The sequence below is a fragment of the Trachypithecus francoisi genome, unplaced genomic scaffold, assembly GCF_009764315.1.
Source record: "Trachypithecus francoisi isolate TF-2019V2 unplaced genomic scaffold, Tfra_2.0 Lachesis_group5, whole genome shotgun sequence".
Taxonomy (NCBI): domain Eukaryota; kingdom Metazoa; phylum Chordata; class Mammalia; order Primates; family Cercopithecidae; genus Trachypithecus; species Trachypithecus francoisi.
The window spans coordinates 36,984,857-37,006,772 of NW_022681470.1; the positions used below are offsets into that span (position 1 = coordinate 36,984,857).

The 21,916-nt window shown below is 51.5% G+C and overlaps 1 protein-coding gene and 1 long non-coding RNA gene across 2 annotated transcripts in view; one reads left to right on the forward strand and one right to left on the reverse strand.

Annotated features, from left to right (window-relative positions):
- The window catches only part of LHX4 (LIM homeobox 4), a 44,983-nt gene extending 26,286 nt beyond the window's left edge, over window positions 1–18,697 (forward strand). Inside the window, exons 3-6 of the mRNA XM_033196396.1 lie at window positions 10,103–10,305; window positions 15,039–15,193; window positions 15,487–15,658; window positions 17,832–18,697. Of these exons, the coding sequence (XP_033052287.1) occupies window positions 10,103–10,305; window positions 15,039–15,193; window positions 15,487–15,658; window positions 17,832–18,226 (925 nt within the window). The 3' untranslated portion in view covers window positions 18,227–18,697. The remainder of the gene's footprint in view (window positions 1–10,102; window positions 10,306–15,038; window positions 15,194–15,486; window positions 15,659–17,831) is intronic.
- Window positions 13,366–18,432, reverse strand: LOC117074689. The gene is made up of 2 exons (XR_004433667.1): window positions 18,298–18,432; window positions 13,366–17,758 (listed from the first exon to the last, which is right to left on the reverse strand). It is a non-coding gene; the product is annotated as an uncharacterized LOC117074689 (long non-coding RNA).
- Window positions 18,698–21,916: the final 3,219 nt, after the last annotated feature.

The following is a 21,916-nucleotide window of genomic DNA, read 5'->3' on the forward strand; positions in this document are numbered from 1 at the left end:
TCCCACATACCTATTCCAGTTCCTGCGGGTGTCTGCCATGCCCCGTTTGGAGAATGAGGCCCTCAGTCTTGAGGGACTTTGGGACTCTGACAATTGATGAGTGACCTGCAGATGCCAAGGTGGGCTAAAAGCATAGGTGACAGGATTTCTGTAGGAGTGCTCTGTGCCACCGCTGCATTGGGCCCTCCGCGGGGGTGGAAAGCATGGGTTCCGGGCCCAGAAGCAGGAGTCAAGGGTGGCTGTTCTCTCAGTAAGCACCTCCAGTGCATTTCCCGCACAGGAGAGTTTGGTCACAGCTGAGTTAGCAGCTTGGCAGAGGCTGATTGGCCTGTAGTGAGAAGGGCAGATGAGGTGCTGCGGGAAGTAAGGGAGAGGAGGGAGAGTGACCTTGGGCCAGGCAGCTGACTGCTCCAAGCCTGTGGCTGTCAGAAAGAAGGGAATACTGATTCCTACCTACAAGGGCAGGTGTGTGGTTTGAATGAGATGCCTTGCATGAAGTTGCCTGGTGCATATGACATGCTCCATGCTTGTTTACAAAAGCACAGCTGGAGGTCTGCACTCTTCTAGAAGGGATTCAGGTCCTGCATGTCCCGTTGCCTCTTCAAGTGAATCTGCCCCCAGCAGGGAAGGAGAGGACTTGAGGCCACATGAAAGGGAGAGCTGGGCTCTCACCCACTTCCTGCTGTGGATGGAGCTGTGTGATCTTGGACAAGTCACTGCTTGTCTCTGGGGTCCCGTTTCCTCCTCTGTGAAATTAGGGCCTTAGACTAGGTCACTGGTTTTAAAGCTTTTCCAGCAGCATTCATCTCAACATGATAATATCCAATATTCTTTTTGTATTTTTGAGACGGAGTCTCACTCTGTTGCCCAAACCGGAGTGCAGTGGCGTGATCTCCGCTCACTGCAAGCTCCGCCTCCCGGGTTCGCCATTCTCCTGCCTCAGCCTCCGGAGTAGCTGGGACTACAGGTGCCCGCCACCTCGCCCGGCTAGTTTTTTGTATTTTTAGTGGAGACTGGATTTCACCGTGTTAGCCAGGATGGTCTCGATCTCCTGACCTCGTCATCCACCTGTCTCGGCCTCCCAAAGTGCTGGGATTGCAGGTGTGAGCCACTGTGCCCGGCCTTGAATATTCTTAAAAAATAAAAACATTAGATTAAAATCCTGATAAAAAAGCAGATTGCTGTTCCCGTGGGCTGAGGAGGTATATGTGTGATTGTGTGCGTTTGACATGGGGGCGGAGGCTCTAAGAGTCTCTGGTGTCAGGCCCTCTCCAAATAGGACGCCCATCTGTGTCTGGAGAAGGCTGCCCATTCTGGGGCAGAACTTTATGTGCCCATGACATGGCTGTGGCCTTAGAGTGGGCGGTGATATATGTTGGAAATATTGGTACATACAGTAACAGTAAATATCAGCAACTTTCCTGTCAAGTGTAGTGATAGATAAAAGAAATACATGTAGAGAAGTGTCAGCTGGGGAAAAAATATACGGCCAGCAGTAAATCACCGCCAAGCAATTAAAGCATAAAATCAACTCGTGCAGTATTTTGTTTCCTCAGGGCGGTGCACCATTCCGTGGCAGCTCCACATGCGGGAGGCTGACGTGGGGCCTGGGCTGGCCCCCACCGACTGCCTTCAATAGCCAAGAGTAAGGGAGACATCCCAGAGGAGAGGCACTGAGTTCAAATCCCAGCTCCACTGTTGGTCTGTGAGGTCTAGGGTGGTTACTAACCCTCTCTGATCTTCAGTGTCCTCATGTCCAAATGAAGAACAGGCCTTCAAGCATTCCACAGGACTGGGTCACTCGCTGATTTATTCCTCACACATGCACTGAGCATATATCCTGGGCCAGGCCATGGATTCAGTAGTGAACAAGACAGATAAAGACCCTGCTGTTGTAGAACTTGCCTTCTAGAGAGGGGGAGAGATGGTCAGCAAGCAGTAAGTGCACAGCGCATCTACTGAGATGAGTGCTGTGGAACAGGGAAGGAAGTGCTGAGGAGAGGGGTCCAGGGGTGTCCCCCTGAGCAGGTGACATTTCAGGGGACCACTGCAGGAAATGCAGGTACCTGGGGGGAGAGTATGCCAGCAGGGAAGCAGTGCCCGGGCCCCAGGAGGAGGTGGAGTGGAGTGGGCAGTGGAGGAGGGAAGGTGGAAAGGCGATGGGGCCGGGATGCCACAGTGACTTGGAGGCCATAAGGGGGCCTGTGGCTTTGACCCTCAGTGAGGTGGAAGCCACTGGAAGATTTTTTTTTTTTTTTTTTGAGACGGAGTCTCGCTCTGTCGCCCAGGCTGGAGTGCAGTGGCCGGTTCTCAGCTCACTGCAAGCTCCGCCTCCCGGGTTTATGCCATTCTCCTGCCTCAGCCTCCGGAGTAGCTGGGACTACAGGCGCCCGCCACCTCGCCCGGCTAGTTTTTTGTATTTTTTAGTGGAGACGGGGTTTCACCGTGTTAGCCAGGATGGTCTCGATCTCCTGACCTCGTGATCCGCCCGTCTCGGCCTCCCAAAGTGCTGGGATTACAGGCTTGAGCCACCGCGCCCGGCCCCACTGGAAGATTTGAGCAGGGGAGGGCGAGGGTGTGACTCAGGCCCACTGTGGCGACCATGTGCAGAAGCGCCTGTAGGGGCCTGGGCGGAGGAAGCTGGGAGACTGTTAGGAGATAGCTGTAGCTGCCGGCCGATGGCAGCCTGAGCTAGGGAGGGCGGTGCGGCTGTGGGAAGTGGTCCCCAACATGAGATAATTTTGAGTAGAAGCCAGGCGTGGTAGTTCACTTCTATTGTCTCACCTATGCAGGAGGCTGAGACAGGAGGATCTCTGGAGCCCAGGAATTCAAGCTTGCAGTGAGCTGTGATTGCACCACTGTACTCCAGCCTGGGCAACAGGGCGAGACCCTGTCTCCAAATAATAATAATAATAGTAATAATAATAATAATAATTATTATTTTGAGTAGAGTCAACAGGATTTGCTGACAGATCAGATGGGGATGAACACCCAAAGGTTTTGGCCTGAGCCATGGGAAGAATGAAGTTACAGTGGTCTGAGATGGGAAGGGCTATGGGAGGAGTGGAGGGTGCAGGGGGTTGGTAGGAGTTTGGTTTTGGACTCCAAATCCATGTGCTGAGGAGGCAGTGGAGCCCCAGTCTGGAGCCCAGGGGTTTGGGCTGGAGGTGAGATCCCCAGGGGAGTGGGGGGGCAGAGAAGAGGTGTGGGAGGAAGAGGAGCAGGAGCAGAGGCGGGAGAGCACAGTGTAGGAGGCAACAGTAGGTGTGTCGGGAGGCCCGGGAGGCTGGGGAGAGGGGAGCTGACCGCTGGGCTGCAGCATAACTCTGGAGGAGTGGGGCACTGCCCTGAAGGGTACAGGGAGTGGGCGGTAGAGAAGGGAGGCAGGCAGGAATCCTAGCGTGCCTGTACGTGGATGGAAGGAGCCAGCAGAGGGGAAGCTAATGACACAGAAGGCAAAGGAGATGGTTGCTGGGAGTCTCATTAGGTGAGAAGGAATGAGCTGTGTCCAGTGGAGGCGTGTGGTTCACCTGTGGGTGGCAGGCAGGGGCTGGGGCCCTGGGGGTGCGAGTGGATGGCACAGTGGGAGGTGGGGAGGGTCCAAGCTGGGCTTCCCTCTTCCGTGGGAAATGGGAGGGCGGCCAGCAGCTGAGCCTGGGGCTCAGCTGGGGAGCAGGTGGGGAGGTGCATTCGACTCCCGGCCCCGAGGCACCATCAGCCCGGTGGGCAGGTGGATGCCCGTGCTGGGGTGGGGCAGGCCCAGGGCTGAGAGAGGGCAGGTTCCAGGGTGTGTGGGGAGGGACAGGTGGGATCACTCTGGGGTCTGCTGGGTAAGGAGGGAAGCGAGGGACGGTGACAAGCCCAGGGGGAAGGGCAGTCCCTGGGTCATGTGAGTCAGTATCCTGGGGAGCTGGAAGAATGGCGGGGATCCCACAGTGGGAGGGCTGGAAGTGGCCCCTGGAGCTGTGGCAGTTGCTGGTAACAACAAGGTCTGGGGGAGTGAGCAGTGGAGGGAGGGTGGAGGCCACAGCCTTCAGGAGATCAAAGAATCGAGAGGGAGGGCCCAAAAGGATGGTCTGTGTGGGGACTGCAGTCATCAAGGATGTGGTGGGAGTGAGGGTGAGCCTGAGCTACAGTCACCCAGGCAGGAGCAAGTGGAGCAGGGTGGCAGTGCAGCCACAGGGCGGGTGCCGGGGCTGAGGGCTGCGGGCTGGAGGTGAGGGTCAGATGAGATCACATGTGCAGGGCCTGCTCTGCGCAGGACACAGGTTGGTGCTAGGAGAATGGCAGCTGCCTTTATCACCAGTGTCGCAGTGACCCACTTGCGGTACATCATGTGGGTCTACTCAGAGGTCAGAACTTATCAGGAATGTGCCAGACAGCCAGGGTGTCGGATTTATGCGCCCCTGGTTCTAGAAGGCTTGGTGCCTGCAGGGCCTGCCTGCTGCCCCCTTTCTACAGGGTCCAGACCCTCAAGCGGGTCCTGCACTGGTGAGCAGCCCAGCCAGGTGGCCGGGAACAGCAGGGGTGGACAAGTCAACAGCAGCAGGAGCTCAGGCAGAGCCCAGGTGCAGAGGCTGGGACCTGGCACACAAGACCTGGTCCGCTCCTGGGGTCAAGAGCAGCCCGTGAGAGTCAGCTGAGAAGTCTCAGCTCTTCTCTGCCCACACCTGGGCCAGCCAGAGGAAGTGGAAGGTGGACAGTGGACCAGTTACGTGGATTGGGGTTAACACGCCAGGGAGTGAGGGCTCCCCTGGCCAGCCCAGCACTGCAGGGCTGGGAGCCTCATGCATGGGGCTCAGAGCTGCATGAGGGGGACAGGCGTGTCCTCGCGCTCCAGCCTAGATCAGGGCGCCAGGGCCGGGTCTGCTGCCCTTGATGCCCACCGCATGCCTGCTGTGTTGTGTCAGAAGCACCGACTGCAAACCCCGGTTCTCTTGCTCGTTGCCCGTGGGAGCTGAGGGTCGGCACCTCGCCTCTCTAAGCTCCAGTTCTCATCTGTTAAAAGGTGTCACGGTACCCACCTTTCAGGCTGGGAGCTCAGGAGACAGTCATGGAGGCAGTGTGACGGCGACAGCAAGTGGGATGCAAAGTCCTGTGGTTTAGTAAACCACGGACCTCATTTCAACCCGGGACTTAATGCCCTTCTTAGAAAAGCTTATGGCTGGGCACAGTAGCTCACACCTGTGATTCCAGTGCTTTGGGGGCCAAGGTGGGAGGATCACTTGAGACCAGAAATTTGAGGCCAGCCTCGGCAACATAGTAGGACCCAATCACTACAAAAAAAAAATGTCTTAAAAGATGAACTGGGCATGGTGGCGTGTGCCTGCGATCCTAGCTGCTCAGGAGGCCGAAGTGGGAAGACAGGGAGTTCAACTGCAGTGAGCTATGACTGTGGACTGCACTCCAGTGTGGGCAACCGAGTGAGATCCCCTCACCCCTAAAGAAAAGAGCTTAAACCTGCTGCTCCGCTCTGAGAAGCACAGCTACCTGCCTTCACTGAAATATACCTCAGGTTGAGATTTGGGGTGGGATAGCAGGTCGGTTGATCTTCTTCAGGAAGGTACAGCTTGTCCATATCGGCTCAACCATGCTGCCAGTCCATTCTTAAGGAACTGCTGACCAGGACTGATGATGCATTTTAGCTTTGAGCTTTTGGGGGTTATCCTACCAACAAATAGTCCATTGGGAAGAAAACAGTCCCAGGAATTAACAGATCAGAGTATTCACACTGGTTAATCTTTTTCTAACAATGAGCGTGAAGGTATCAGAAGCTGGTGTGTTTCCAGATGGTTCTTCTAACCAAACTAATTTTTCACTGTTGACAAGCGAGGCAAGGGTTGCACTGGACCGAAGGCTGAGGCTTGGCCATCTAGTGTTCCACGCAGAATGGTTTCCCATAAGCATTCCTTTTATTCACTATTCTATCCTGGGTTTGCCTCAACCATGAGACAGGAGAGCCTCTGGTACTAGCTGCTGTAGCAGTGTCCTTCATCCAGGGCAGTTAAAGGAGTCTTGGACCTTTCTTTCTCTGGGATTCCTGCCCAGCACCTTCCTACAGAGATGATTTTAAAAGGAAAAAAAAAAAAAAAAAGGGAAAACAACACACCATTCCGAGAAGCCTGGCATTCCTGAATCCTTCCCTGCCAGGTGCCTGTCACCTGTCTTCACTGCCTCCTTTTCCCTGTCATGCTCATCAGCTATGGCTTCTGTCCAAGAGGACTAAAATCTCCACTGCAGGCTGGTTTGAGGTCTTGATTTATGTAAGAATCTTGCACAGCACTGCTAATGTAAATTTCAGGTTTTTTTTCCCTCTAGGATAAACACTTACCAAAATATGCAACTTTTTTTTTGGTGGGAAGAGAGATGTCCTGTGATTTCTACCCATTTTCTGAGGCCTGTGGAAATAAACCTTTATGTACTTAAAGTTCTACCAAAAATAGAATAAAGTTAATCTCAAACTTGAAAAAAAGAAAATAAAAGAGCTGCCGTTATGGAGAGCCAAGCCTCCCCTGACTACTCAGGCCCATGCTTTAAGAAGCAGTTCGTTCGTTCATTCGTTCGTTCGTTCGTTCGTTCATTCATTCATTCATTCATTCATTCATTCACTGGGTCTTTGTGGCTTGCCTACTATGTGCTGAGCAGGGATAAAAGAATTTCCAGTGGCGTCGGTTACAGGAGGAAAATAATATGAGCCATTAGCAAGTCCTTCCTTGCATTTTCTCTGTGGTTTTGGATCAGCTCCAGCCGCTCTCCTGGTTGGTCAGTGGGACTGGGCAGCTTATCTTTCTGAAGGGTGAGGCCAGTGCTCTCGACGCCCCCGCGTGGGTGCCCAGTGAGCGGTATTAAGGGGTGCTGCCTGGAAAAGCCCTCGGGAGCCCTCTTCCTTGGCTGGAGTCCAGTCCTTCCCTCTTCACCCCCAGCGTCCTTCATGTTTGGTCCAGTTGGTTAGACAGCTGGTTCTCTGTGTAGCAGCTGTGTTCACAGTTTTACCTCGTGTGGGGCCAGGGAATTCTAGCCATGACTGCCTGTTGCAGGACAAGTCATGTGACCTGCCAGGCCTTGACCTTCTTACCTGTGACTCTGGCTATTCTAAGATCTGGGAATAGGGACAGTGTCTCCATCACAGACATACCCTTGTAGGATGCCCTGTATTCTAGATCCACTGGCTCCGACTGGAGATGAGGTGGAGGGTGCCCTGCAGGGCTGGGCTGGGCCGGGGGAGCCTTGTGGGCCAAGGGGGTACATGCAGCTCCCTCGGTGAGGGTCCCGCTGGCTGTGCTCCAGGGGAAAAGGTAATGAGGAGCCACTTCTACTTCCCTTTGGTATAAATCCCACAATCAGGAAAATTGCTTCAATTGCTAAAAAACGCTGGTGGGGAAGTCCATTTATTTTTCATTTTTCTTGTGCACTTGCCACCCGCATGCATGAATCACTGTCGGTATGCAGATTAAATTTATACCCCCGTTATCTTTCATGTCTCTAGTGCGCTGGTGTCAACTGGGCCTCTGGTGACTGAAAGCCCTGCCTGCTTTTTAGTGGGAGAGTGTGGCCCCTGTGCAGGAGGCTGCTGAAGGGTCTTCCCTCTGTCCCAGGGTCTCCTCTCGGCCCTCCTCTCCTTGGATCTCTGGTTAGGACACATTCTCCAGATTTGGGTGGTTTATTGGGAAGGTTCGCAACAAGCATGATGAAGGTCTTGTTTCATTTTAATTAATTTAGAGACAGGGTCTCACTCTGTTGCCCAGGCTGGAGGGCAGTGGCATGATCTCAGCTCACTGTAGCCTCAACCTCCCTGGGCTCGGGCGATCCTCCCGTCTAAGCCTTCCAGGTAGCTGGGACTACAGGTGAACACCAGCACACCTGGCTAATTTTTTGTATTTTCTGTAGAGGCAGGGATTCACCATGTTGCCCAGGCTGGGCTCAAGTGACCCTCCTGCCTCAGCCTCCCGAAGTGCTGGGATTGCAGGCGTGAGCCACCGCAGCTGGTGCCTCGTTTCATTTTAGTACCTGCTTTGCAAATTGGCCAGGATTGGATATTAAATATATAGGCCTTTTGAAAACACTCTCTAGTAACGCTTTGTCACACACACACACACACACACACACACACACACACACACACACACACACACACACACACACACTAGATGTGGGCACCTGCCGGCCTTCCTCTTGGATCCAGGTGATGTGGTTACGCAGCAGTTGTGGAGGGCCTGGTTCTCACCTGTGTTCTGGGAGGTCCAGAACTGTCCAGAGCCGACTGTGTGCTTTGTTCTCCATCCTCAGACTCGGCCATCTCCATGCACATCCTCTGCAAGTATGGTGCTTTATCTGCTGATTTATTTATTCAGCAAATATTAGCTCTACTTTCCTGGGTCCTGAATCCCTTTGAGAATCTGATAAAAGCCCAGGTCCCCTCCTGAGGCACAATTTTGAACAACTTAGCAGGTGGTTTACAGGCCTATCCTGACTCTCAGGTAGAGAACTCCTGCTCTAAAGGGGCCTCATCTCCCTGAAAACCAAGAGGCATTCCAGGAATTCAGAAGCCTGGGGTCCTCCCAAGTCACGTATCAGTCCCTCACACCCCAACACCCTTCTTATACCCATCTCAGAAGAGTGTCCCTGAAGTACGCTCTGGGTCTTTCGGGATTACCCATGCAGACTTAGAGAACCCCCACTTTTCTCTAGGATGCCGTGTCCCTGGTGGGGGGCATCTGAGGCTGCAGCTGGCCGTGCCTGTTCTGGGCCCCTGTAGCCCCCTCAGCAGGTATCATTACTGCATAAGAGACCCATCATTCTGCATTAATCTGGGATTCATCATGATAGCCATGACCATAATTAATTTATTTGGTATTAATGTGGATGAAATATGTACTGTCCTTTCAGGGGAAATCAGGCTGCCTATAAGCATTAGTTAAAAGGACCATTAAAATCAAACCTTCCCCAGATCCATTAGGCAAAGTCTTTCATCCTGAAGAAGATAAAGTTCTGCTGTGTGAAATGTCATGAATAATTAGGTTGATTGCTGTTTTAAACTCTGCCCTTGCTTCCCCAGTGCCTCCCGCCTCCCTCCTGAAGCAGGGAAGGCTCACCTGCAGCCACGCACCCTCCTTCACTGTCCCTCTCGGCCCCCAAATTTCCCTTGTCTCCTGTGACTGCTGGTGTGCCTCTGTTGATCTCTGTGATCAGAATGGGGAAAGGGAGCGGAAACAACCCCACTGGACTATACTTTCAATGTGTCCATTTCTCCTTCCTCCCCGGCCTTGGCAGGGGCTGGCTGCCTTGGTGGCCGTGGGTGGCTTCCTCCTCAGTGTTGTTCTGGAAAGGTGCTGACCAAGGAGAAGTCTGAAGCAGCGTTTTCCAAACTGCAGTCTGCAGACTCCTTGTCCCAAACGCTGCAGGGGCTGAAAGGTGCAGCTTTCTGGGCCCTTCCCAAACCACCATGCCCCAGGCTGTGCGTGCACAGGAAGGGGATGGAGGCAGGCTCAGAGGGCTTTGTGTGTGCAGAATGGAGGTGAGGGGAGAAATGGAGGCAAAGGAGAGAGAACAGCTGTTAGGAGAGCCTTGCTCTGCTGACAAAGTGTGTTTTCTCTGCAGCGTGCTGTCCCCTGGCCAGGCAGGGCCTCCTCCCTGGGAGTGTGTGAGAAGGTGTTGCTGGGTGCTTTATACACACCCGCCTGTGGCACACACAGTTCCCTGTGAGGATGTCCTCTGGGATCAACCATAAGGGTGAGGAAGCTGGGAGGTGCAGGGGGAGACAGCCTGCTCTGAGGGACTTAGAAAGTCCACCTGGTGCCCCTGTGAATTGATGGGTGTTAATCGGACAGCTGGAACCCAGGGGCATCAGCTTTGGAAAAGGTACCTGAGGGAGTCTCTAGTTCTCATCAGCCCCTTCTTTGGTGGTTGAAGAGTTCCAGCCACAAAGCAATGAAGCTAGATAGAGGCAGAGAGGACCAGACGGTAATTATGCTCTGGGTGGCTGGGGGATGAGGCTTATGGAGTCCCAGAATGGTGGGGTAGGAGGGAGGCTGCTCCAGGAAGTTGGGGGAAGCCAGATGCCCCACTCCCTGTGTGCCCTAATCCTTTCCTGCTGCCCTGACAGGCGCTTCGGCACAAAATGCACAGCCTGCCAGCAGGGTATCCCCCCGACCCAGGTGGTCCGCAAGGCCCAGGACTTTGTCTACCACCTGCACTGCTTTGCTTGCATCATCTGCAACCGGCAGCTGGCCACAGGGGACGAGTTCTACCTCATGGAGGACGGGCGGCTGGTGTGCAAGGAAGACTATGAGACGGCCAAGCAGAACGGTAAGCAGCGTGGCGCCCCATGGTCCCCTCTCCAGGCCTTCGTTCGGGCCACGCCCTCTGCCTGAGGTGCCCTTCTCATGGCGTCCCACCTGCGCATCCCTCAGAGCCCTACTCATGCACCACCATCTCTGAGAAGCACCCCAGATCTCCACACTGAGAGTTAATGCTGAACAGCTCCCCGGCCGTTAGCACTCGCCGGCTTCATGGAAGTATTCATCCATACGTGGTTCCTGAGAGCCTGCCTGTCTCCGTGGTAGGCTCAGAAGCAGCCAAGAACCTGGATGTTACCATGGTGGCGGCCTCCTCCCCTGGGTGGGGGCTGGGGTGCTGAGGAGTGGCTGGGAGCTTGGTCTGTATTGGACATGTGGGGCTGCCACTTAGTTTTGCACATCAGGGTGCACATGGACCTCTCAGCAGGCCCTGCCTCAAAGGCCGTCGGTGAGAGCCCAGCACTGGCCTCTGCACACTTCACACATCTTGTATTTCAGTTAATTGTGTTCTGTTCCCCTCTCAGACTGTGGGCTCCTCCAGGGCAGGGGCTCCTGGTGTTTCTGCAGCAAGTGCCCGGTGAGTGCCAAATGAAAAGGCAGGACGCATGCCAGATTCAGGGAGGCTCCATCTCAGCAATACAGCTCCCTCCACCCACTTCAATATAGCCCCCCTCTCGCTTCACCACAACTACTCCAGGGCCACCACCCATGGTGGCAGCAGGAGCTCTGCATGGTGGAGGCTAAAGTCAGGTCCTTCATTTAGCAGCCACCCCTGGAAAGGCCTGGCTTGCCCTGGCAGCAGCAGCTCTCACCCTGCATGCCATGGTCTTGGGCAGCTTGGGGACTTTCCAGGGTAGAGCCCAGAACGATACATTCCTCATGCTCCCCTCGCAAGGCTGAGCTGGACACTTTTATTCCTGCAGCCCCACCTCTGGTCTCTCACCCCCAGATGCACCCACATGGCCGTGGGGTCAGGTCCTGGCTCTGAATTTGGGATTTGGCCAAACCCAACGTGATAATCTCAGATGTGTGAACACACAAGACATCAAGTTCTTTGGCCTTTGACTAGAATTTTGATCAACTCAGTGTGTTACTGTGCAAAAATGACTCTTGTCATTGACAGCTCTGGGCTTGATGAGAAAAACATTTAGCAACAATTTTATATATCTCCTTCTAGATCTTTTCTGGGCCCACACACATATGTTATACAGATCTGATCAATAATGGAGAAATTGGTTTTTTGTTCAATAAACATAGTATAAAATAAGGGGGTTGTGGTGGTGAGGAAGCAGAGGGAATTCATGAGGGCCCTTTAGGTGAGCCAGCTGGAGCTGGGTTTGGCTTTGGTCCACGGCGGGAGTGGGCAGGGCTTCCTGTCTCTTTGAGGACCTCCCCTTCCACCACCCCCACAGCTCTGGCCTTTCAGGGTGGACAGAGGCCTTTGACCTCCTTCCTCCAGAGACCTGGGGCCTCTGCAAACCCATCCCAAGGCTCTTTGCCTGCATGTACTAATCTGCTCTTAAAACTCACTCCATCAATTGTGATGTCACGGGAGATTAGGGCACCTTGTTAGGGATGAACCATCACAGCAGATGGACTCAGAGATACCAAGACACCTTTGGAAGTCTGATGCCGTTCATCAGAGATACTAAGATGGCATGACCTCCCCGGCCTGCAGCTGGTTCTCCTCATCAGAGGCCTCATTTGGACTCTGAGCACTCTCAGCTCAGCATCTCCTGATGTTGTGGGTGGTTCAAGAGATGAGAGAAACAAATGTAGATTGGTCAGAATCTGGCTGGAGAGGTGGGAATGACATTGTGGTGTTCACATTTTATCGATGAATATTTACACCATAGCAGACCTCTGCAGGACGGTGGGAAGATGTTGAACTTGCTGTCAGAAGCTGGCTGGGCATCCCCCCACACAGGGATATCTCCTGGCAAGTTGTAGAACTGGCTGACCCTCGGTTTCTCAGCTGTCTATGGGGGATCGTAGCATATGCCACGTAGGGCTGTTTTCCTGAGGTTTAAATAGGATGAGGCTTGTGAAATGCGATGTGAAATGAGTGAGACCAACGTGGAAGAGAAGTGCAAAGAGGAAGGTGAGGTGTGCTTGAGGTTTTAAAGCAGCTGAATGTTACACAGTATGTCTGGCCTGTCCCCAGGTCCTTCCCCCGACCCCACCCCGGCTGTCGGCAAGGCAGGGCTCCTCCGTCCTGGGCAGTTGGTGGTCCTTGGAGCGGCGGGGACTTCTGTCCACTGCAGAATGCCTGGCTGTCTTTTCAGGTTGTTTTAATTCCTCCTTGCTACTCTCAGCCCTCCTGCAGGCTTACAGTTCCCTCCCATTAGCTAAACAAAGGATCTCAGAGCAGTTACTTGCAGCTTAGTGTGAATGATTTTGTTCACTTGTTCTGTCTCCCTGGATATTTGCATTTTCAATATAATGAGGTTGCATTTTATGCCAGGGACAAGTTCTAGGAGACCCTACATCATTCAAAACTAACATATTTTAAGACTAATTTTCCCATAGGAATTAATGTAGTGTGTGTGTGGTGGGGGTGGTGTATTCTGAGAGCACATAAATCCATAACCAGTGAAGTGTATCTTTGCCTTAATGCTACTTTTTATTTTCTCAGCATTATCTTGAATACCTTGCAGAACGCTGTCTCCTAAATTAACAGCCCAGGGTATCATGGGCTCCTTTGGCCTTCCTCATAGCGTTTTATCACATTTAACTTCCGTACCAAAGTTATTGATTTTTGGGTACATTTTTCAGCACGAGCACTGTCACTGCTACTTAATGAATACTTGGATGACATTGTTATAGGATATAAAAAAGATTTTAAATTATAATAACAGTGAATGTTAAAATAACAGCATATTAGTCCCCATCATCGCAAGAAGAAAGTCCTGTGCATGTGAGTAGCAGGGCCGAACCAGCGGGCCACCAACCAGGGTGATGGTCTATCCCAGCGGCGCTGCCATCTGACTGTGGCGAAAAGAATTTAATTTCCCAGGCCAAGCTTTTTTGAAATTAAGTGATTCTCGAGGAATTAAAACATTTTTGGTGATTGCATTATTTCACAGTTTTTAATATAAAGACTGTATACAAGTGCACTGTTTCCCATTTACATAATTCAAAGTTGCATCAGACACTCCCGTGTAGACTATAAATATGCACAGAAGGGACTGACTCCTCAGAATTAAAAGGAAGGCGTTTTGGAGGTTCCCCTTTGTCTTTTGGAATGACTCTCTAAGTAGTGTCATCTCTGTGGCAGGGGCTTCAGGGAGGGAGTTGGGCCACAGCAGTTCTGGGATGACAGTGGCCATGTGAGAGAAGAAAACAGCCCAAGGAGAAGGGAAGGCACGGGTGTGTCCCCCTCACTGTGTGCACGCATGTCCTGGCCGCACAGCTGCTTCATTCCTCTAGTGCCTCCCAAGACCAGGGCAGGCTGTGTTGCCCTCTGGGCTTCCAAGGGGGAGGTGAGTTACTGGTCCTAGTCACTCACTCAACAAGAACATTGAAGCCAGGTCTGCTGACTCCAGGGAGAGCCTTGTAGACTGTGAGGACCGAATGCATATAAAGTCCTTAGTCAACACTAGCATATGGTAGGTGCTAACACATGTTGGCTATTATTGTTCCTAAGAGAGGGTTTTCTTGAAAGAAAGGAGAAAAGACAGAGAGGAAGTCAGGAATGGCAGAGACACTTTCAGGGGCACACAGGGGAGCAAGCACAGGGAGCAGAACTGCCCGGGCCAGCTGCTGACTTTATTCTTTGTGTCCTCCAGGGGCACTGTGGAGAAAAGGGCAGTAAGCCTAAGTGCTGGGAGAAGAAACAAACCTTTCCGCTCATCTGTGCTTCTGAACACACCCACGTGCCTCCCTCTCTGCCTGACTTTGAATGGAACAAACCAAACTTTAACAGGAACTTTAGCTTGTTCACTCAAAATCTGTAGAGGACTTTGTGTTGATCAGTCAATGTGTTGCCCAGAACATTCTTTAGACTAGTTTTTTCAAAAAATTTTGACTACCATCCACAGTAAAACTCATTTGACATTTCATCTCAGTACATACATTCATACAATAAAAACTAAAGGTTAATGAAATGATCTTGCCATTCCATTCTCTTCATCTGATTTCCTCTTTTAGTTTTAGTCCACTAAGTTGACTTTACAGCCCACGAGTGGGTTCTGACCCATAGCTTAGAAATCTGCTTAGACACTATTGGGTATGCAAGCTCACCCTTGGCTGTGAGCCCAGCAATGCCAGGGCCAAGGTGACATGGCTGTGGGGAAATGGGAGACTCCCCATGAGAGAGAGGAAGGTGTTCGGGGCGGCTTGGAACACAGACTTCAACCTGGCTGTTCACCTTCACAGCTCCGGCAAGAACTCACGAGGATGTGCGAGCAGAGTGTTTGTCATGACAGGGACATGTGTGGAACTGGTACATTCATTCAGTCTGATGAGACTTCTATGCAGCTGGGCTGGCAGGGGAGGGGAGAAGCAGGGAGCTGAGCAGAGAAAGGACCGCGGGCCTTACTTTCCAGTGGCTTGGGAAGGCCTGTGGTGCAGGAGCCGGTGCCATGAGATTGGGGACCTCTCCACTCTGATGTCCCCTGTGCCTCGCACTGCCCTGCCTACAGCAGGCAGGCTTAGGTGCAGAAAGGATGGAAGGAGGGTGGGGGAGGAGGTGCAGCTGCTGCAGATAGGCTGAAGCCAGTAAGCAGTAGCTTTTCCTTGCAGATGACTCAGAGGCCGGAGCTAAGCGGCCCCGGACCACCATCACAGCCAAGCAGCTGGAGACATTAAAGAATGCGTACAAGAACTCCCCTAAGCCTGCCCGGCACGTGAGGGAGCAGCTGTCCTCAGAGACAGGCCTGGACATGAGGGTCGTACAGGTGAGATGCCAGCACTCCTGTGCCCTCCGGGGATCCCAGGCTTGGGATGGGGTGGAAGGTGTCCTGAGTGACATCAGTTCACCAGTGGTTGGGCTCAGGGCCTGACCCCACGGCTTTTGCCAGAACTGAAGAGTTCTGAGGCCCACCTGGGGAGAGGGGCGGGGCTCATGGCACTCCCAGACCTGCGCTCCATTCAGGCTTCAGTCTGCTTCCAGCCACCTGCCTTGGGGGTCCTGGGGGCTTTGGGTTCGTGATGGACGCCCCTGAGTGTGTCCCTTGTGCTTGTGTGGCAGGTTTGGTTTCAGAACAGAAGGGCCAAAGAGAAACGCCTGAAGAAGGATGCAGGGCGGCACCGCTGGGGGCAGTTCTATAAGAGCGTCAAGAGAAGCCGGGGCGGCAGCAAGCAGGAGAAGGAGAGCTCTGCAGAGGACTGTGGGGTTAGTGACAGTGAGCTGAGCTTCCGAGGTGAGCAAGGCTGGAGGGGCCAGGCCAAGGCCTTAGGAAAGTCCCCTGGGAATCTGTAATCCCTGGCACTCAGGAGGGATCTTTCTTGAGGCCTTGGCAACTGCCTCCCAAACACAGGCTTTTCCTTAAGACTTGCAGTGAAGGGTGGGGGAAATGGTAGTGGCCCTTTACCATGGGACAGGAGTAGGAAACAAGATTGCTGAGGTCTGGAAGCTGGGATGGGCCAGGCCTCGTCCTGTGGCCCCAAGGCCTCCCCTCCCCTCCTGCTGACTGGGGCCTCCCTCATCAGCCCACATAGCTATGAACAGATGACTGGGTCCCAGCCTTGTGCCCCTAGCCCCTCTCCCATCTTTCTCCCCTTTGCTGGGACACTGGCCTACACCGATGGTCCCCTAGAGCCACCCCTTCCTCTAGTCAGGGTGGTGGGGAGGACATGCTCCGCAGGCCCTTTTTCCTGGGAAATCAGTGTTTTGAGTGCATGTGAGATGGGGAACTGGCTTCACTTCCGAACTCCCTTCCCCCACCACTCACTTCATTCTGTCCCCTGCACACAAGCTTTGCAGCATGCGCTATATTCAAATTTGTGCATCAGCAAAATTGCAAATTACTGCATGTTGTGAATCCTCAGGTTGTTTGCAAAGAATCATAACTGTTCTCAGTTACTGAATTCCCAAATGTGGAAGGTCTTCTGCGGAGGGGGGAAGGGAAGAGTACTCCACTGGTGATCAGAGACCTGGTTTCCAGTGCGGCTCTGTCAAATCGATTCACTTCTCTTGAGCCCCAGTATTCCCATGGGGAATACCCCATCTTTGCCTCTCTCACTGCGTTGTGGGGATCAATGAACACAACCGACTATGGATGGGCTTGGGGAAAGCCTGGCACATCTGTATACCTGGAAGGCATGATCGTTCCCATAAGGAGCCTGCGGCTCCAGCAGAGGGCCCTGGTCATGTGGGATGACAGGTAAAGGCAAAGGCTAACTCATGGCCATTTGACAGTGGAGTGGAGCCTTCATCTTCCTGTTCCCTTTAAAGAGCATGAGCTCCCCCCACCATGTTTTTTCTAAGGGGAATGGAGGGCAGGCCTCAGAAGGGATGGGGTGTTGAAGTCTAGTCTGGGGAGGCCTTATTTAGGGATTGGTGCATAGGAAATAGAAAAAGAAGTTTGTGGGACAGAGGATTGAACAAGTTGCCTGCCAGGACCACGATGCCCTGGGGAGACTGTAGTTCAGCCCAGAGGTCAGCTGAGCCCTAGAGGGCAGCCTCCTCTCAGAATACAGGGGCTGTGGGGCCTTGGGGACCGCTCATGGGACTAATGCTCACCCTCTAGGCTTCTTGGCAGGATTAGGAAAGTCACTTAATCTCATCTGGGCTGTCGAAGTCAACACCTAGAACATACTGGATTGTTACGCTCATTTCTGTTGGATGCAGGTGGGTCCCTGGGCTGACCTATCATTGGTCTCTCTGGGAATAATCACCCAAAGACTAAAACTGCTCACCTCTGTTGGAGAGATGAATTCTTTCAAGTGGCAAAGATTCCATTAGATCCCTTTAATGAAATTCTTCAAGAAACAAGAAGGTTCATTTGCCTTAATCAAGTCAATTCTTTGTCCCCAGTGAAGAGTTTGTTGAATACAGACAGAAACCAAGTCCTTTGATATTGAACCTCTCTTCCAGATAGACCAGAGGATTTTGTACAGATGTCTAAGAGTGGTCCTCAGCTTTCCTGACCATACGGGCCTGCTTGCTTCCCAACCAACTAAACCAAGCCCTTTCTCAGCTTGAAAGCTTTCAGGGTAAATCTTGTCAGCATGTAGTTCCCATTTGTGACGTGGAGACATCTGACCCACCTAGTCTTAGGCATTCATCCTCCTCAGTGTAGCCAGAGTATTAGTACACGAGCCACAAGGGACCAACGAGCTCACCAAACATTTGACCATTCTTCTGGGACCTGGGAATTTAGTCTTTGCAGGTGTTTCTTGTTTTTCTCCTTGGCCTGGGTTGGCCTCTGGATGTCAGGCTGCCATATTGGTGTGTCTGACCCATGCTTGGCTGCAAGGCAGCTGCTGTCCTTGGGCGTCTTTCTTGGTCACATGTATTCCTAGGTTGTGAAGAGCAGGGGACCCATCAGAGTCCTGGTGGCTGACAATAAATCTCCGTTCTTTTGTCCACAGAGGATCAAATTCTCTCAGAACTTGGCCACACCAATAGGATTTATGGCAACGTGGGGGACGTTACAGGCGGACAGTTAATGAATGGGAGCTTCTCCATGGACGGGACAGGACAATCCTATCAGGACTTGAGGGATGGGAGCCCCTATGGAATCCCCCAGTCTCCATCCTCCATATCGTCCCTGCCATCCCACGCTCCTTTGCTCAATGGGCTGGATTACACGGTGGACAGTAATTTGGGCATCATTGCGCATGCAGGGCAGGGAGTAAGCCAGACGCTGAGAGCCATGGCTGGGGGACCCACCTCTGACATCTCCACAGGAAGCAGTGTAGGCTATCCCGACTTTCCAACTAGCCCAGCCTCTTGGCTCGATGAAATGGATCATCCTCCTTTTTAAACTTCTCTCCTCCCCACCCTACCTGCCATCCTGGCTTGAGAGAATATCTTCAAGGATCAAAAGAGACTTACCTTTTAAGGATCGAAAGTACACCAATGTGAATTTCCATTATTTTCAATGGAAGTCCTCCACTGATTCCCAGAAGGCTGTGAGACCACAGGGCGTTGTTTTCCTGGGGAAGCAGTGGGAGAGCAGCCTCATCTCAGAACACAGCACAGGGGGTAATGGCCTAGAGCTCTAGGGACACTGGCTTGTTGGGTCTCTCCCCTCCTGTTCTGCTTAGGGGCTTGGCTGCTCAGTGATTTGGTAGCACAAGGTGACTGTGACAGGCCCCCTTGGGCTTTGGGAACTTTGCTCCAGCTGGTGTGTCTCACACAATGCCTCCCAAAATACTGCTCTCATGAGAACTGAGATTCCTAAGGTAGAGGCCTCACAGCCCTTGAGTAAAATAAAAGTGATTTCTGGACCATCCATATTGAACCCTATATTTCAAAATGAAAAGATCAGTTATTAAAGGTTAGTGAACACTTTGATGGCCACAGTTTGATATGAAAAATATGCTCCCTCCTTTTTTTTTTTTTTTTTGCTCTGAAGATATTCTTTTCTACAAACCAGAGAATATGAATTTGTTTTGGTTTTTAAGTCCCATCTATATCACTGACTCTGATGGCAAGAGGTGGTTTTCATTGCAGGTGACTGAGGCTGAGCTGAGTAGCCCTGGACCACCGCTGCAGACTGCCTGATGAGTCCCCTTGGTGCAGTGTGCCTTCTTCAATTCCTTGTATCATTTATTCCACAAGACAGGCTGTGGGCCACAAAATGAGCAAAACTAAAATGTGGGGAGAACAGAATGACAATCAGTGAACATTTATAGACACATTTGGATTCCAAACCTGCAGTCTGTTCGGCCATATCGGCTGATGCCAGTCTTCCAGAGTTCCCCATCCCTTGTAGGTTGAAATATTTGGAGTCTGTTTTGAAGGAGTTGGTTTAGATGAGCTTGCAAGTCTACCCCTCTGCCCCCTTAATAATGAAAGCTTTCTCTGCTGTCCTAGCTGACTCAATTGGAGGACAGTTTTGGTCATTTCCAGGAACCAGCAATTTTTTTTGGCCTACCTTGTTTGGGAAGAATAATTTAGGGAGCAGCCCTAAAATTGTCCAACGGGTTCTAAGTGGTCCTTGGGCTGCATCTCTCTGGATTGCTGGCTGGACACCTGCCATATCTTGGGCTGCAGTCCCATGGTCAGAAAGCCAGAGCTCTCTGGCCAGTGGTGGTGCAGGGACTCCCTGTTGTGCAGGTTTGCAGTAGCACATCACTAGGCCTGAGACCAGGGCAAGGCCAACCGCCGCTTTACGAGTTGCCACTCCTGTGACAGACTGCACTGCTGTGGAAAATGCTGTCCTGAATGGTGCTGCAGCTCCCACCCACCTTGTGCACCCATCTGCCATCAGGAAGCTCTCCATGAGCAAACTGGAATTTAGCCAGCTGGAATGTATTGCCGTCCCTCTGGGAAGCTGTGGTTTGCTTCTTCTGGCCTCCCATTCTCTTAAACGAGATCAGCAGAGTAGGAAAGGGTGAGAAGGCATTGCCTTTCTATCACATGAAGTGATGGGGCCAGAGACCCTAAGGACCCTTCCTTCTAAGAATGGTTGGTCACCTTTTGAGGACTGCAAAGATTTAGGCATGTCACAGGCAGACTAAAGGAAGAATACACAGTTCCTCTTGGGCTGCTGCATCTTTTGAAAGCCCCTTTCCAGGACAAAACTAATTTCAGTTAAGCTTCTTTAAAACAGTAAATTCTGGGATCAGCCTTTGGGCCACCTCTTCTCTGACCAATTTTATGGTGTACCCTAGTTTTTTGATAGTGCTGCAGTGGTCATGATTTTCGCTTGAGGAGTCTGCAAACATAGACACTTCTCTTGAGGTTCCATGTTTATGGATGATGGTGTGTTAAGCCTTGCCAGTTCTGTGCTATTGGGAATTCTCTAATCGTGAACACTGGGGTGGGTAGGAAGACATAAATGCCATGTGAGGAAAGGAATATACAGTCGTCTTTTTGGAGGATGGCTGCTTAAAATACCCAGGAGAAAAGGCTCTGCAGGGCAATGAACCAGTTGAAAAGCTGCCCACCCAGATCACTGTTGCAAGTTGACTATTTGGTTTAGCAACTCGTGGGATTTCAGAGGCCCTTGATGTTTTTGGTGAGTATAGTGTGGGGGAGAGCAGGCTCTTTAAAGGGGGGGGCCATCCTCCTCTGTGTAACACTGTTTAAGATCACTGTAAGTTGACCAGTTTTTGTTTCTGTAAGTTAATCTACTAATTCCCAGTTCAAAAGTGGAAGTAGAGGCCTTCTTCATTTATACTAACATAATAAATCTCTTGAGGAACTCAGTGAACAGTTGACGAGGTCAATAGTTCTTTGGTGTCATTACGGCTGTGTAGCTGGAAAACCCCTTGAGAGCACTGGCCTGAAAACCAGGAGAGCTTTGTTTTCCAGAGCCACCTCCCCAGAAAGCAGCAAACATTGCTGCCTGTTTAGAAGCACAGCCACAGTAGGTCTAAGATTTTAAATGTATCTTCCTGCAGGTGGGGTTAGCATTATGGATGGGCTGGTGCCACTAATGAGCCATTGTAAGACAAGACTCTTCTGGGGTTTGGAAATGGAGAAGAGCTGGGCATTCATAACCTTTAGCTTCTCTTAGAGGCGCTCCTCTATTGCTTGGAAGCCTACTATGGGGTATAAGGTGCTACATGATAGCTGTTTCCCCCCTTGCTAAAATGACATGGATGAATTTCACAAATGAAATGAGACCTTCTAGAGGCTATCGTTATCTGCAGTGCCTGCCTGGCCGACTTTAGAGTAGGAAGCTCTTGAATCCAGGAGCAAATTAGTTAAAACCCCAAGTTCCAGTGGTAACTGGTATAAGCAAAACGGAAACTGAGGGGCTATGGAGGAATCTCTGTTTGTTGGAACGTAATGAAACCATGGAGAAAATACCAGATTTAAAGGCTAAGAAGTTGGCCCGATGGGTAAATCAGTGTTGGGAGTCAGGTTCTTGGCCCTTCAAGGACTTGCTGTGCAACCTCAGGCAAATTCCTGTCAGTCTTTGTGCTTTCTCTTTCTTGTCTCATCTGACAGTTATGAATATAATGTAAAATAAAGATCAACTATCAATCATATTGCTAACATTGTTCCTGCAAATGAATACTGCGAAACATCAGGGAAAGAGGAAAAAATTAAGACACAAGAAAAGCATTTGTCAGTGTCCTTAAACTTCTGGGGGGCCAGTATAAAACATGAAACCTAGTAAGATAATTGGGCCATTTGATCTTCATCATTAAGCTCACTTTGCAAGGAAGTGTAAGAAATCTGTAAAACAAAAGACATTTCTATCTCTGAAGCTCAAGCTGGTGATTTCCAACTGCCTCTTTACAGGAGGGGGCTCAAGGCTTCTGATGAGCAAAGGCTGTGTGTTGTGTGACAGTCCACTCTCTGCACCTCCACTCCCACATGCCACAACTGACAACTTGGTTATAACCATGAGAATAATTACCATACCTCCCCAGCCAGCAGGGTCTGGAAGGCCTGAGGAGGCTCATTTTTAAACATTGCACTTTAAAAATTGGAAGCTGTGAGATGAAGAAAAATTCAATTAAGCGGAAATGAGTTTTGTTTTATTGCCTGCTGC